At 33.5% G+C, this 13,890-nt stretch overlaps 3 protein-coding genes across 5 annotated transcripts in view; 2 read left to right on the top strand and 1 right to left on the bottom strand.

Moving 5' to 3' along the window:
• Nucleotides 1-1,053, top strand: part of LOC105160006 (mitotic checkpoint protein BUB3.3) — a 5,313-nt gene extending 4,260 nt beyond the window's left edge. The window contains exons 8-10 of one of the 2 annotated variants that reach the window (XR_002286984.1): nt 11-111; nt 411-642; nt 745-1,053. Coding sequence is in view for 1 of the 2 variants with exons in the window: in XM_020693429.1 (XP_020549088.1) it covers nt 11-111; nt 411-495 (186 nt within the window). In the remaining variant the exon portion in view is untranslated. Of the gene's footprint in view, nt 1-10; nt 112-410 lie in introns of both variants that reach the window. The other variant, XM_020693429.1, reaches the window with a different exon arrangement.
• On the top strand, nt 3,343-5,277 carry LOC110011879 (eukaryotic translation initiation factor 5A-3). The gene is made up of 5 exons (XM_020693431.1): nt 3,343-3,569; nt 4,318-4,440; nt 4,539-4,595; nt 4,678-4,752; nt 4,862-5,277. The coding sequence occupies exons 1-5, from the start codon at nt 3,447-3,449 to the stop codon at nt 4,961-4,963; spliced, it is 480 nt and encodes a 159-aa protein (XP_020549090.1). The 5' UTR covers nt 3,343-3,446; the 3' UTR covers nt 4,964-5,277.
• The window catches only part of LOC105160005 (glutamate 5-kinase), a 6,635-nt gene continuing 2,892 nt past the window's right edge, over nt 10,148-13,890 (bottom strand). Inside the window, exons 5-13 of one of the 2 annotated variants that reach the window (XR_847658.2) lie at nt 13,654-13,715; nt 13,481-13,537; nt 12,255-12,290; nt 12,101-12,178; nt 11,530-11,596; nt 11,358-11,420; nt 10,696-10,799; nt 10,438-10,618; nt 10,148-10,334 (exon numbers count right to left, since the gene is read on the bottom strand). Coding sequence is in view for 1 of the 2 variants with exons in the window: in XM_011077249.2 (XP_011075551.1) it covers nt 10,523-10,618; nt 10,696-10,799; nt 11,358-11,420; nt 11,530-11,596; nt 12,101-12,178; nt 12,255-12,290; nt 13,481-13,537; nt 13,654-13,715 (563 nt within the window). In the remaining variant the exon portion in view is untranslated. Of the gene's footprint in view, nt 10,619-10,695; nt 10,800-11,357; nt 11,421-11,529; nt 11,597-12,100; nt 12,179-12,254; nt 12,291-13,480; nt 13,538-13,653; nt 13,716-13,890 lie in introns of both variants that reach the window. The other variant, XM_011077249.2, reaches the window with a different exon arrangement.

The raw sequence follows: 13,890 nt of genomic DNA, 5'->3' as shown, positions 1-13,890 counted from the left end.
TCACTTTCAGTTGCCTAGATATCCAAACAGTGTTGCATCATTGGCATATAACCATGAAGGACAGCTTTTGGCTGTTGCATCAAGTTACACTTACCAGGAGGCTGATGAAAGGTTGGCAGGCCACTTTATCCATTTGTGTTTCTTTAAGTCTTACGAATTGATTTCCCTCGTGTTATTGTGTAAAATGCTGGTGCATGTTACTTGAGGTCATATACATGATATGGTTTCGGCAAATTCACTATTCTTGCAGTAAAGACTCTATATTTACACTTAACACTGCATGCCTTAGAAAGCACAGGAATCACACATGGCAGCACAAACAATACTTTGGCAATAGCTGACAAGCATACGCATAATAAGTCCACCCACTTCATCCACTTGACTATATCATGCATTTTCTTTTGTGACAGAGAAGAGCAGCCTCAGATATTTATGCATCACATAGATGACCGACAAATCAAATCGGCTTCTGCTAGTAGTTCAAAGAGGAAATGATTGCGTGAAGACAATAGAAACTAAGGTCACTGCTAATGTCTTTATTGGGCACAAAATCAAGTTTGCCTCAGACATTCTTAGCATCAGTTTCGGAAATATCCGCAACCACTAACATCTCGTTGCTTCAAACACTTTGTTCAAGACCATGTGAGTTATCCTCTCCATGTCTCTCCAAGCACTTTAGAAGCACAATTAGGTCCGTCGTTGACATAGAACTGCATTGTAAACTACTCCTTTTCCCGTTTGAAGGTCAATTAACTTATAGTCATCCCATCTGGAACTGAACTTGACGAGGTGAAGAAAGCAGCAGGAAATGTAGAACCTCGGACTTGACCTCACGTAGAAACTCTTATTTTTGTGCCTGACACATTGTTTCCCCCTATCTATGTTATGGTGTGCTCTAATATTAGGACAACTCTCTGCCTGTACTGATGTTCTGATTGTCAATGTAATTTGTTGCTTCAGTTTTTACTGCAACTGCTTTCAGCTGTGGCAGTAAAAGTAGTTTTTTTAGTATTGGTAAATGATTTATACAATGGGGGAGCCTACAACTCTACAGTTGACAACCAACACCTGAATTTTGGGTGCTGAAGGTGTGGTTTCAATTTTTTTTAAATTTATTATTCAAATTAAATTATCATTGACGATTTTATAAAATAAATTTTTAAAATAAAAAACAAAGATACGATTTTGTGTGGTTTCGGGCAGTTTGGTGGTTTTAATATTTATAACAAAAATAAGATGTTAAGACTAATAGAAATTAAGAAATAAAACAAGTGTTGGTATGTAGCAAGTAAGAAAAATCAATATTATGCACCATAAACTATCAACGTTTCTAAAATTTTATTTAGATTAAAATATAAGATTATATATATTAATCTAATAAGAAAATATTTGATCATATAAATGTTAATGATCGGTTCTAGAGAGAGTAGAGGTAAAAGGTAGAAAAACAGAACAAAGAAAGCAGTAAGAGAGAAAAGAGAGAAGAGGAAAAAAAAAATAGGGGAGAAAAAATGAATGAAAAATTGAGATAATCGTTAAATGGACTTAAAGAATTTACTTTTAAAAAAAAAAAAAAAGGAAAAGCCAATGGGCTTAAAGAATTAAATATTATATATATTTTGTATAAAGTTCAAGTATAAATTTTATAGAAATGGACTTTGTAACGTGAATCTATGATAAATCTGAATTTTGAAATTATATAATTCAAATACGAATTTTTTTTAAATTAATTATTTTGTTGAATTATTATATATATATATAATTTAAACAATTATTTATATATTTAGCGGTGCGCTGCAGTGCGAATTTTTGCAATTTTTTTGAGTTTTAAATTTAAATTAAACCAATAGTGCAATGTAATTTTATTCTAAATTTAAAATTACAATTTTGAAAAAATAAATAAAAATTGATTTGATTGGTGCGATTTTAGAAGGTTTTAAATTTTTCGATCACGCCCACTTTAACCCCAGTGTGCGTCCTTTAATCGATCCTGTGGTGATTGCAAACACAACTTTTGTACCATTTGACCCTCGTCCAATAAAACATACTTTGCTTTCCATTGTAATTATTCTTTATTTAATTATTCATTATGCATATTAAATCATTTTAATATCTTTTCATTGATTTAAATAATTGCGTTAGTTTTAAAATTTAATTCCAATTTGCTCTCCATAATTAATATAAAATTGTCAAGTCAACATCATAATCAATATTTTTTTTTTTTATAAAATGTATTCTTTTCGTAATTAATTATATAATTGTCGTGCCAAATTAAACCTGAAACGTTAGGCACGTCAATTATTCTATTTTATTTTATTATAATTTTTTTTTGCACTCATCATAAAAAAATAACAACTTAAATAATTAATAAAATTAGTTATTTATAAATTTTTTTTATTTCAAAAATTAAATATACGCATCGAGTGTGCAGATATCATTAAGTATAAATTTAGAGATAATTACATAATCTTTTTCCTAAGTTTAGTGTAACTTGACATACACCTTCTGTGTAATTTTGTACTTATCATACGAATCGAAACTACAGAAACTGTTTACAGGATAATCACATTCTCATCCTCTGAGATTTAATATAATTACATGTAAATTTTCTATAATTTCAAAAATTATATCTAGTACCTTTAAGGTTTGCTTCCATCTGATAAATAAATCTAACAAATATATTTCTGTTAGTTAAAATTTATCAGTTGAAAATATATTAATAAAAATCGAATGAAAATTATATATAACCCGATTTGATTTATTGTAAGTCAAATATACCTTTTCATGCCCAAATTATTCTCGTACATTAGTGCATTTGAGAATGATATATCTTCATTATTATAAGGGTAGTTTAGTCACAAAAGATTTGTAATCTGTAATAAGTTAATTGAAGGTAAAATGATATTTATTTAATTTTTTTTATTAATATTAACAAATTCAGTAAATTTTAATTAACGGGGGAATTTATTGATCAGATGGAAGTAAATTTCAGGGTATTAAATATAATTTTTTAATTTATTGAGGATCGATATATAATAAATTGAATTTCAGAAAAAGAGAGTATAATTATCTATAAATTTATGTTGTCGATATTTTTCATTTTTTTTTGTTTTTTTTTGGAAGAAATATTAAACACGTGGACAAATACAGGTGGCTGAAATAGATAAACCCAAAAAGAAAGCCCTCCTCAAACACTGCGTCGTTTTGACGCGAACAAATCCCAGCCGTCAACCGCTTAACCACACCAATCAACGGCTTGAAATGAATCCTGGCTTTCCCCTTCACCGAAAACCCTAAAATCTCCCTCTCCTACACTAACATGGACTCAGACGCTATATAAATGAAAACACCCTTCCCACTCTATCGCCCGCAGCCTCGGCTCTCAGCTATCACTACTTCTACTCCTTCGCTGCTCTCTGCAAAATCCATTTGTTTCACTCTCTAGGATGTCGGACGAGGAGCACCACTTCGAGTCGAAGGCTGACGCCGGCGCCTCCAAGACCTATCCCCAGCAGGCTGGGACTATTCGCAAGAACGGTTACATTGTTATCAAAGGCCGACCCTGCAAGGTTCGTTTTTTTTTCTTTTTATTTGTTTTGAAGTTGGATGTCTGGATTTTTATTTGTTTCAGCTGGATTGTTGTTTGCTGTAGTGCAATTGTATGTGTAGTTTCGATTCAGTTTCTCGTGTGTGTATAAATTGGCGTCGCTGTTGTTGGTTTGCTTTGAGATCTGGGTAGTTTCGTGTTCGTTCAATTGTGGGTTTTTGTTTGTAATTTCTGTTTGTCGATTGGCGGTGGTGGTTTGGGTTTTTTTGCCTGTGTTAGGTTGATTTCAGTTGCGGTTTGGCGGAAACGCTGTTTGTCCTGTTGGATTTGCTCTCTTTCAACAATTTATGTTTTAATTGCTTTTGAATTTTTAAATTCCTATATGTAGAACGGATTTATTGCAAAAGTATTTGTTGTTTTGATTTTTGTTTGCTTCGCAATGATTTGCCGCGTGCTCTAGTTTCCTATATCATTCATATATTATACTCTTTGTTCTATGATCTATTTATTTATACATGCGATCTGTCTTTGACTAGAAATTTTCTTCTAAAGTTCTTCGTAACTGAATGATTTGGGGAAAGATTTCAGCAGTAAAACTATTAAGCTTCAAAGTTATGATGTGACAGGTTCATTGCCTGGAAAACAGAAAGATTCTTCCAAGAGTTTGATCATGATTGCCAATTTATCAAGGAATTTGATATTATTGTTAAAACATGATTTTATTCTTGTATTTCTATATGTTAATATCAACATATCCTTTATTTCTTCAGGTTGTGGAAGTTTCGACTTCCAAAACTGGAAAGCATGGTCACGCCAAATGTCATTTTGTCGGAATTGACATCTTCACTGCTAAGAAGCTGGAAGATATTGTCCCCTCTTCCCACAACTGTGATGTATGCATTTTTGTTTTCGCTTATTTATGTATCAGTCTATGATTTTTGCCATGTTTACTCTGTTGCGAATTCTGAAGTTACTTTCATTTGAATTTCAGGTTCCACATGTTAATCGCACTGACTACCAGCTTATTGACATCTCTGAGGATGGATTTGTATGGGTCTATTTTGTTTAATTCAATTGTTAAATTGGATTATTGATATAGTTATTAATGCTGCTTGAGATAAATTCTGTAGGTGAGTCTGCTGACTGACAATGGTAACACTAAGGATGACCTCAGGCTTCCAACCGACGAGAATCTGCTTTCCCAGGTTAGACATATACCAATCTATTATAACTCAATGGCTTATCCAAAAATATTTTTCCATAAATGTTAAATCGTGTATCCTAACATATAAATGTTTTTGGGTGAATATACAGATCAAGGATGGGTTCGCTGAGGGAAAGGATCTTGTTGTGAGTGTTATGTCTGCCATGGGAGAGGAGCAAATCTGCGCCCTCAAGGATATTGGTCCAAAGTAATTTGGTGTTATATTAAACAATATTTATAGATTAGGGAATGATGGGAGGACGATGGCCAACTTATTATTCAGGATCATTGAGACTGAATGATTGATGGCTTGTGCCCTCGACTATTAAGAAACCACTTTCCTGTCATCAGGATTATGTGGGTTACCTTTATGTTTTTACTGTTTTTTCTCTCTTTCTCATCTGGATGTGTTTGGTTGGACCTCATCTTGTTTATTATGGTGTGGGGGTAAAATTACTTTGTTAACTCGTCATAAGAATGTGTTTTCACTTGGGTACAATATTGAAGTTAAACTTTGTTGCAAATATGTGATTGTGTTGAATGGTGATGATTCTCTCTCTACTCTACTGTTGGAACACCAAATAGAGTTATAGTGGTACTCGGGTGGTATTGATATTGGATTGTGTAGGTGGGGGTTTATGGCGTGTTGAGTTATTATATCATGAACAGAGAAGGGTAAATTGAAGAGTAGAACTGCTCAGAGAATAGTGAAGATAAGTAAATTGATTGATCCGTAAATTCCAATAGAGTGGGCTTGGGCTGTAGATGAATCACGTTTCACAAGACGGATCTTGGCAATGTTGGTGTTCTTTTGTGGTCGATGAACGCATGATATCTGACTTCGACTGCGGAATGTAGCAGCACGAATGTGTTGGGATATATACATATATTATTAATTAATATATTGATGGTTGGTAATTTAACTCTATACAATTTTAATTAATTCACTAAAGAAAACTTGAAATATTCACTATCAATCCAGAGAATACAAATTAATCAAACGTAATTGCTTTTCTGAATTGCTTCAGATTGCTTTGATATTAATATATTAGTGTAATGATTTGTATTATTGTCCCAACTTATGAAGAAATATAGTTCAAGAATTTAAGGAGGATATATAAAGTTTTATAATTCCACTTATTCTATATATATTTTGAAAAACATATATAAACGTAAATGTATTTGCGGGCATTAAACTTTAAAGTGCAAAAGGAGTGAACCAATGTATATTAGACTAATGGTTATGTTGAAAATAAGCTTTAAAATTTTTAAATTATTTCCAACATTTTATTTGATTTTAACTAGCCAGTTTAATTTGATATTTATTTGAGGTTTATGACCCTATTATTATTAGTGATTTAATTGTGATTTTATAAGGTTTAATAAGTATTTGACAGTTACATTTCATATATTTATGTGACCTATTTATAATTGAAATTTATTATGATATTATGAGTTTTAATTAGGCCACTTAATATTTTATAACGGTCAAAATTTTACAGCTATTTAAAGGGCCATTAGCTTCTTTCATTTGACACGTTGAGAGAGATATAGATTTTGTATAACTTATGTTTTGAGAAACATTTTATGCTCCCACAAGTATTTGTAAAGTTTTACAACGTGACTATGGATTGATTTCTAGTCTCCTCGTAGTCGTGTACATGGAATGAGACATTGCTGGGAGCTAATGGGGTTTTATTCTGGAGTCATGATCAACCGATAAAATCTGCACGTAGGAATGCAATCATGGCTTTAGGTCAGCGACAAGTGTCGTGACTCTCCATCGGTGCAACTTTTCTAATTTCTAAACTTATTTCCTTCATCTTCGTACTATATGTAATTGTGATAATATATATAATGATATTTTATATATAAGATTATTTTGAAATATGATTTTAAGCACAAATCACACCATTTTCCACAACAGATTCAACGAAAATTGAGGTTTTATAAACACATTTACCGCTATTAATTAAAAAAAGAAAAAGAATAAGAGGGAACGAGAAGATGTCAACATATTGATGTTTGTAATAATTGATTGTAATTTTTTTATTAATAAATCTGTAATGTTGATTATAATTTAAAAATATTTAAGTTTATAACTAAATAATTATAATATATAATATTATTAGTAATAATATATATAATTCTTTTTTAAAAGTTGGCTTTGCTGACGTATATCAGCCCACAAAGACTGACAACCACTAGGCTTTACTATTTTAAGAGAAATGTTCGACATGTAAACGACTTGGACAGTTTCAATTTTTTGTACTTAAGTCGTGGATATTGTCCAACGCTTGTAATAAAAATGTTATGCAGTTCAAAAACAAATAATATTCTTATTATAAACCCAATCCAGTAAGCGATTCAACAAATAGTAGTGATAACACGTCGCACATATTTCTGATATCAAAAGAGTTGTTATACGAAAAGATCTTCAACTAATGCCACATAATCTGGGTGAAATTACCTTATTAAGCAACAAGTAAATGGATTTTCGAATTTTCGTGTTGATTCGGCAAGACTTGGTTGAGAGGACATATCATGGTCCAAATAAGTCCAAATTATGAACCTATTCCTTTTTATTATTTAGCTAACACGTGCAAATGATGTACGATTTCCCTAACTACTTCCTGGATATCGCTCTACCAATACCTATAAATTGAAGCTTTGTGTAGTCATTTTGATAAACAAGTCTCTCATATTCTCTCACTAAATTTCTCTCGAATTTTAGCTACTTTTAAGCCCAGTTTTGCGCTCCACACGAATTTTAGCATTTCATCATCATAATCAAGCATTGTTCTCACATTATTTCAAGTTTTTTCTTTATTCATCCAGTAAAACCGTCATTAACTTAACCATCAAAATGCTAATCTCTAGCTTGCAGGTTAATCCTCGTTAATCTTATGATTGCATCAGAGAATCCTTTGACTCTTGTGGTGCAGCTAGACTCCTGTATGCATCACTTGCCCTGTCTCTGAAGAACATGAGCTAAAGGTGTGAGAAATAGCCAACTCTAACAATAGATGTGACAATAGCTCCATTGCGGGAGACACTTCCCTCCTTTTTGCAACAAGATCCAACGAGGATCAGATCTTGGGAGATGGCAATGTTCCTGCTCCTGATATCAATTCGTTGGTCTTACCTGTTGTCATTGCTTTGCTCTTCTATGAAACAACTGAACAAGTTCATTGATATTGCTGTCAGCACTGTCCTCCAAAACCTCCGTGCTCGTGTTGGAAACACGGGAGCAGGTCGAACGCCTCTACCCACTGTCATTACTCCGTTCTACTGTGAACAACTCAACAAGTTCATGTTCTGGGTGCAAGGGCCGTGCTAGGAGGTGGATGACGCACCTGGATGGAGAAGGATTCCTTGAAGAGGATGGATGAGCTAGAGAGAAGCAACCGCCAGCTGAAGGAGGTGGTGAAGAGGAGGGAGCAGGTCCTTGAAGAGGATATAAAGAGCATTCACCACCTAAGGGTAGAAGTAATCAACTTGCATGCGATGTTGTGTGAGGAAGGAGGGGATTTGTAATTATCCTAAAATGGAGGAAGTGACAGATATGTTGGAGGGTTTGTGGGTGATCCACCTAGTGGACTAATCCTTGGAGTTTCAAAACTTGTTGGCTGACTGAAAGGTTGAGAGGTTGAGAAGGATATGAAAGAGAAAAACCCGCATTTGTTTCCTTGTACGGGTAAGAGAATCAAATTTCGACAACAAAATTTTAATTAGGAGAGGAGAATTATAACGCCCATAAATTCATTATGTATAATAATCATTTATCAGCATAACGATATGGATATATGGTATGACGATTGATATAGTATTTTGTGTAATTAGAGATTCAAATAAACAAGATAAATTCTAGTAAGCACTTGAACATTTGAAGCAATCAAATTTACGAGGTTAAAATGAAAACAAGAGAAATAAGATCTTCTTTTATAAATGTATACTATACACTTAAATTTCGACAAGATAAAAGGGAATAAAGGTGACTAGTCTCTATTACGAGTTATCTTGAGTTATACTCGTCTAAGTTTATTGATTCTTACATCAATGAAACCTGTAAGATGTCTACTAAAATTTTGTAGTTTTGATCGGAAGCTAAATCATTCATTTTAAATAGTATATTGAGTAAAATATTTTGTTGCCCTATTTATATAGTAATCCAAACTAAGTATATTAACAATCTTAGAACATGAGCAATGATAGTTCAATTATGATTCTTTTGTAAACTGAAACTATACACCTAAAAGATTATATTTTGAAAATATTATGATTTTTAAAAGAGTATATGAGTTTTGAGAGAATTTTACGAATCTGTGACGGAGCACTCCAGGTTGTACTAAAATCTGAATAACTAATTATATATAAATCCAATTTTCATATGATTCTTGTTGAAATGAAACTAGATGCATATAAGAGTATTTTGGAGGGTAAATGACACCTATATCAGTTATATTTTGGTCTAGGGAGAATTTGTAATGATGGAGTTGTTGCGGATCATTATGAGACGTTCCGATTTGATTGTTGATTGTAGTTGAATTATGAAGTTGTTAATGTGCTGATGGTAAAAAAAGAAATAAAAAGATGGCTTACCTAACCTGAGGCACATTCAATGATTTATGATGACGTGATTGGTGACGAGCCGTGTGTTGTCATTAATTAACATAGATGATGTGATATACGAACTGTGTGCTACGTGTATGATGGATGATGTAATATCATATAAGTTGTGTGCAGTGTGATATGATTGATGATAGGATATCATACAAGTTGTGTTGTGTGATATCGAAAAAAAATAGGAGATGATAACAGCCGGCAAAATTATTGAATACACTCCAACTAGGCTATGCATGACCCCAAGAAAATAAACCATAAGTATGTGTATATTATGTTGTAGTTGATGCGTGATTCTAGTATTGATTTTTGTATGATTATTGGTATTGGTACTTTATATTTTGTAGAATTTACATAACAAATGTTTGTTGATCGGTATCACTACATGAAATTGGTCTTTTGCGTATGTGCTCATATGTATTCGATTATGATTTGTTTAATTATCTATTTTAACTGGTTTGTAGACTTTGTCCGTAAAATACAGTAATAACATATTATATAACACAACAAATATGGCCAAAAATTAAATTCATGATATTTAACGATACATCGACTAATTTTATTAACAATAAATTACAAAACAATCAACTAATTGCTTTCTAATCACCTACTTTAACAGAATTTAAGTTGTCTAGCTAGGATTTTACCACGGTAATTTTGGAGAAGAAGAGAATGATAACATTTTTTAACCAACTTTCTTAGTGCACTTGACTTTCACGTGTACTCTCCCCGATTAAGTATTTAGGCGAGGGATTGTTTTTTGCCACGTTTGGTACTAATTTTTTAATTTCAACGGAATATGAGACTAATTTTAAAATCTCAAAAAACATGGGGTTAAGTTTGAATAAATCCTAAACTACGGGACTACTTTTGCAATTTTGCCTCTAACATGGATCGTGGGTTCCATCAATTGGAGACCAATGGTAATTGAGTACATCTCAGTGTTTTCACGTGCCACTTCTGAATTTGATGAAGTCTGGAGTTACGACAGCAATGGGACAAGTAACACGAAGGGGTAGAACAGTCATTAGTTAAAAATTGGTAAAGACACGACATAATTTACCTGATATCTCAATGGCAGAAGTATAGGATTGCTGGAGTTTACACATCTTTGTTTTGTCTTTCCTTAATGGAGGTTGCTGCCTATTCTATTTGGCAAGCCGAATGACGGTTCCGAGCCAGTCATCAGGTATATTTTCTTTCAGTTGCCCTTTCAAAGCCCGCACAGAGTGTTTGGTTGTTGCCTGCACGGGCGCATCAATGAGCATGCTTAACTTGTATTAAAAAAGATCATGTGTTGGGAATTTGAAAAAGATGTTACCTTCACAATATAGACATCAATCCCTAATTTAGCAATCACAGCAGCTTCTGATATTTTGGTGATCATGCCACCAGTCGTGTCGTGAGCTGCTACGGTTATCTCAACTGTTGAAACCAATTGCAAAGATTAAAGAATGCAGCTCAATAGAGAACTTGGATGACTGCACAGTTCCATCAATTTATCATGATCACATGACAAATTATGTGGATAAGCTGGTCTATGTGAAGTGATGAAGTAGGGAAGCATTTTCAAGTGACTCACTTTTAAAGAGGCAAGGTTCAGAGAAAAAGTGGTTGAAAAAATTTATTCATCCATGGGTGCCTGAACATGGAATGTTCCCAGTGCATAATTGAAATGCAAAGAATCTACACGTTCCATGCTTCTAGAGTAAAAACAGATCATTCTTATACACCGTGTACTGTTTGAAACTTCTACATTACCACCAAAAGGATTTCATTTTCGTTTAATGAGCATGAAAGTACAACGTAAAACTAGAATTGTGATCTATGTAAAACAGCAAGACTCAATCAGCATGTCACTATTCACAGACATGTTTTACACAAGTCTTGAGAAAAGCCAGCAGTTAGCAAATCAAACATAAGGGTTTGGGGAAAAGACACATTATCGTAGAGATTGATGAGAATTATAAACCTTTTACTGACCTTGCTTGCTCGTGTCTTGTAATTTAGGTTTTATGACAGACCAGCTCCCATCTTCATGCACAGCTGTGTCGTGTTGTGCATAATCAGTCATCATCTTAGCTCAAAATGTAAGCAACAACATGAGAAGTATATTCTGTTTAAAATGTGCAAAAAGGCTTGATCAGATACTTACCAATTTCCCTAAGAAGCGTGGCATCAGGTTCTGATGGTGGGCGGTCATATACCCCCAAAACATCTGTCTACATTGAGCAGCGTATAGGAGAAGCAAATGTGTTCTTGTATGAGCAATATACAATAAGGTTGTCAATTTTAAGACATGAGAACAACGAAATCTATCGAATAGAAGCGTTTGGGAACAGCTGAGATACTCTGCTATTAGCAAAAGGTTTCAGTGTAATGCTTTCTCTTATCAGGAACCAAAACAAAAAATGGAATAAGAGTAATCGGTGGCTGGCAAAATAATTTAAATTCTGATTGTAATAGAATGTGTATGTCCATGTGCTTGTACATAACATCAAACCTCAAAAAGATATGAATACAGGCAAGTTAAGAGCCACCTTGTAGTTCGGTTGGGTTACCTAAATACCTTTATGTTTTTGTACTAATTCATACTACAAATGATCAGTTAATAGAATTATCTTTTGTCATAAACAAGAACAGTTTGTCCGTCACATATTTCGATGACTATATCTCCATGATAAAGCACAGGAAAGGATGAGAAAATCATTGTAAGCAGAGGATACAAGAAAAACAACATATTTGGGTCTTAATTGTTCTGCCAGATGACGAATGATTACGTCTCCACTTAATATAGTGCAACCCTGATGAAAAATCACATGAAGTCAGGGGATGCAAACACCAAGAAAATTAACTTCGTTAAATATAAAAATGTCCAACCAGTGAACTATCCAGTACGGCATCTCCATGCAGAACCTGGCATGTTGATAAACGACCATCATTTGCAGATTTTATAATAGATTAAGAGGAATAAATAAAGACCAATGCGAACACAGAGCAAGAATCAAGCTAAAATGGATGGCATGAAAAACTCCAACCTAAAAGGAATCAGTATATACTACTGAAAATTAAGGGAACATGCATGATGAATGGCTTGCCAGTGCTATTTAACTGAAATGGCACATTCACACTTTTCTCTAGAAGAAGGTACTAGTGTGAATAAGCATAAATCATAGAGCGCCTTCTTAAAACCTAGTGGCCAAAAAGATACACAATTTCAGGTAAAATTATTTGAATGTCCAGCCAAACAATATCAGATTACACTGTGTGAGTAATGTCTGTTAAGCATAAAATTATGTTTGCATTCTTAGGATCTAATAGCCAATAACATATGCAATTTCAGTTAAATTTGTTTTAATCTTCGGCCAATCAGTACTTGATCACATTGTGAGAGTATTATCTGCTACTTAATTATGCACTGTTATTATTTTCAAACCAGAGTCTCTGTCACATTAGACTGCCAGTGTACGTCTTCAGGAAATTGAGTGCAAACTCCTTTTGCACACAATTATCCAACAACCTACAAAGATTTGTGTTTCTATTGCTACAAGCAGGAGAGAATAGAAGATATACAACTCCTAAGCCACATGCTTCTTTTAAATCTTAATGTTTTTTCATCACGTCCAAGTGGAAACAGAAGACCAAAGCTGTATCATGTTGCTTGAGTACCCAATGCAACAGTATACAGTTTTAGAACAGTGCTGTATAATAGAAATCGCAGAGTTCCATTATCCAGAGGCAACATAAGCCTTCTTCAGTTCCATCATTTTTCTACATAAGGACAAGGCATCGCTGATTTATTCTCATTTATAAGCAAATGAATGTCAAAATTGTCTTTTCAGCCTTCTCGACGATGTCAACCCACCCCATCTCCCTCCACTGACCCTGAAGAAGACCATGAAATTTGGGTTTTATCCAATACAAGATTTAAATAATTTTTTTCTTCTTAATAATATCAGTAAGTATTATTATCAATGCCAAAACAAATTTTAATGTCCTGGAAGGGAGAAACGGGAAATGAATAATAGAATTGAAACAGTTTGAGTGGGCCTTGAAGCCAACACTATATACTTTTTGTTGTGCTCAATTAAAGGACTAAAACTCACAGGTACAAATCCGGTGCCTATAGCTTTAACCACGGTTGAGATGTCTGCAATAGCTATCTGTGAAAAATCAGGGTAGGATTTTCTAAGATTTTATCACAAAGAACTATCTATGGAAGACAACTGGCAGCAGATATATTAAGAAAATTGCAACAGTATTCTGTATGACTTCTAACATTTCTTTCACAAGTTGACCAGCCACATGAAAATGGAGACATTCCAATAGAAGGGATACCCTCTGTAGAAAGAGATAAATAACATATGTCAAGGGAAAGGACATATTAACAAAAAAAGCGAAAAAGGAATTCAAATAAACTGGTCGGCAAAAGCAGGAAAGTATAAATAATGTGTCAAAGGAACGACTTAGTACCCAAGAAAAAGAAAGGAAATTGAAATAAATTGGTTAGGAAAAG

This window comes from Sesamum indicum, linkage group LG4 (assembly GCF_000512975.1).
Source record: "Sesamum indicum cultivar Zhongzhi No. 13 linkage group LG4, S_indicum_v1.0, whole genome shotgun sequence".
Classification (NCBI taxonomy): Eukaryota; Viridiplantae; Streptophyta; class Magnoliopsida; order Lamiales; family Pedaliaceae; genus Sesamum; species Sesamum indicum.
Note: the sequence above shows the minus strand (reverse complement) of the source record. Positions and strands in the feature narration are given on the sequence as shown.

Excerpts from the sequence above, each read along its gene's own strand:
- LOC110011879 (XM_020693431.1), top strand. The coding sequence starts at position 3,447 with ATGTCGGACGAGGAGCACCACTTCGAGTCGAAGGCTGACGCCGGCGCC. Across the intron at positions 4,441-4,538 it reads CCTCTTCCCACAACTGTGAT|GTTCCACATGTTAATCGCAC; the intron begins GTATGCATTTTT and ends TTTGAATTTCAG. Across the intron at positions 4,596-4,677 it reads ACATCTCTGAGGATGGATTT|GTGAGTCTGCTGACTGACAA; the intron begins GTATGGGTCTAT and ends TAAATTCTGTAG.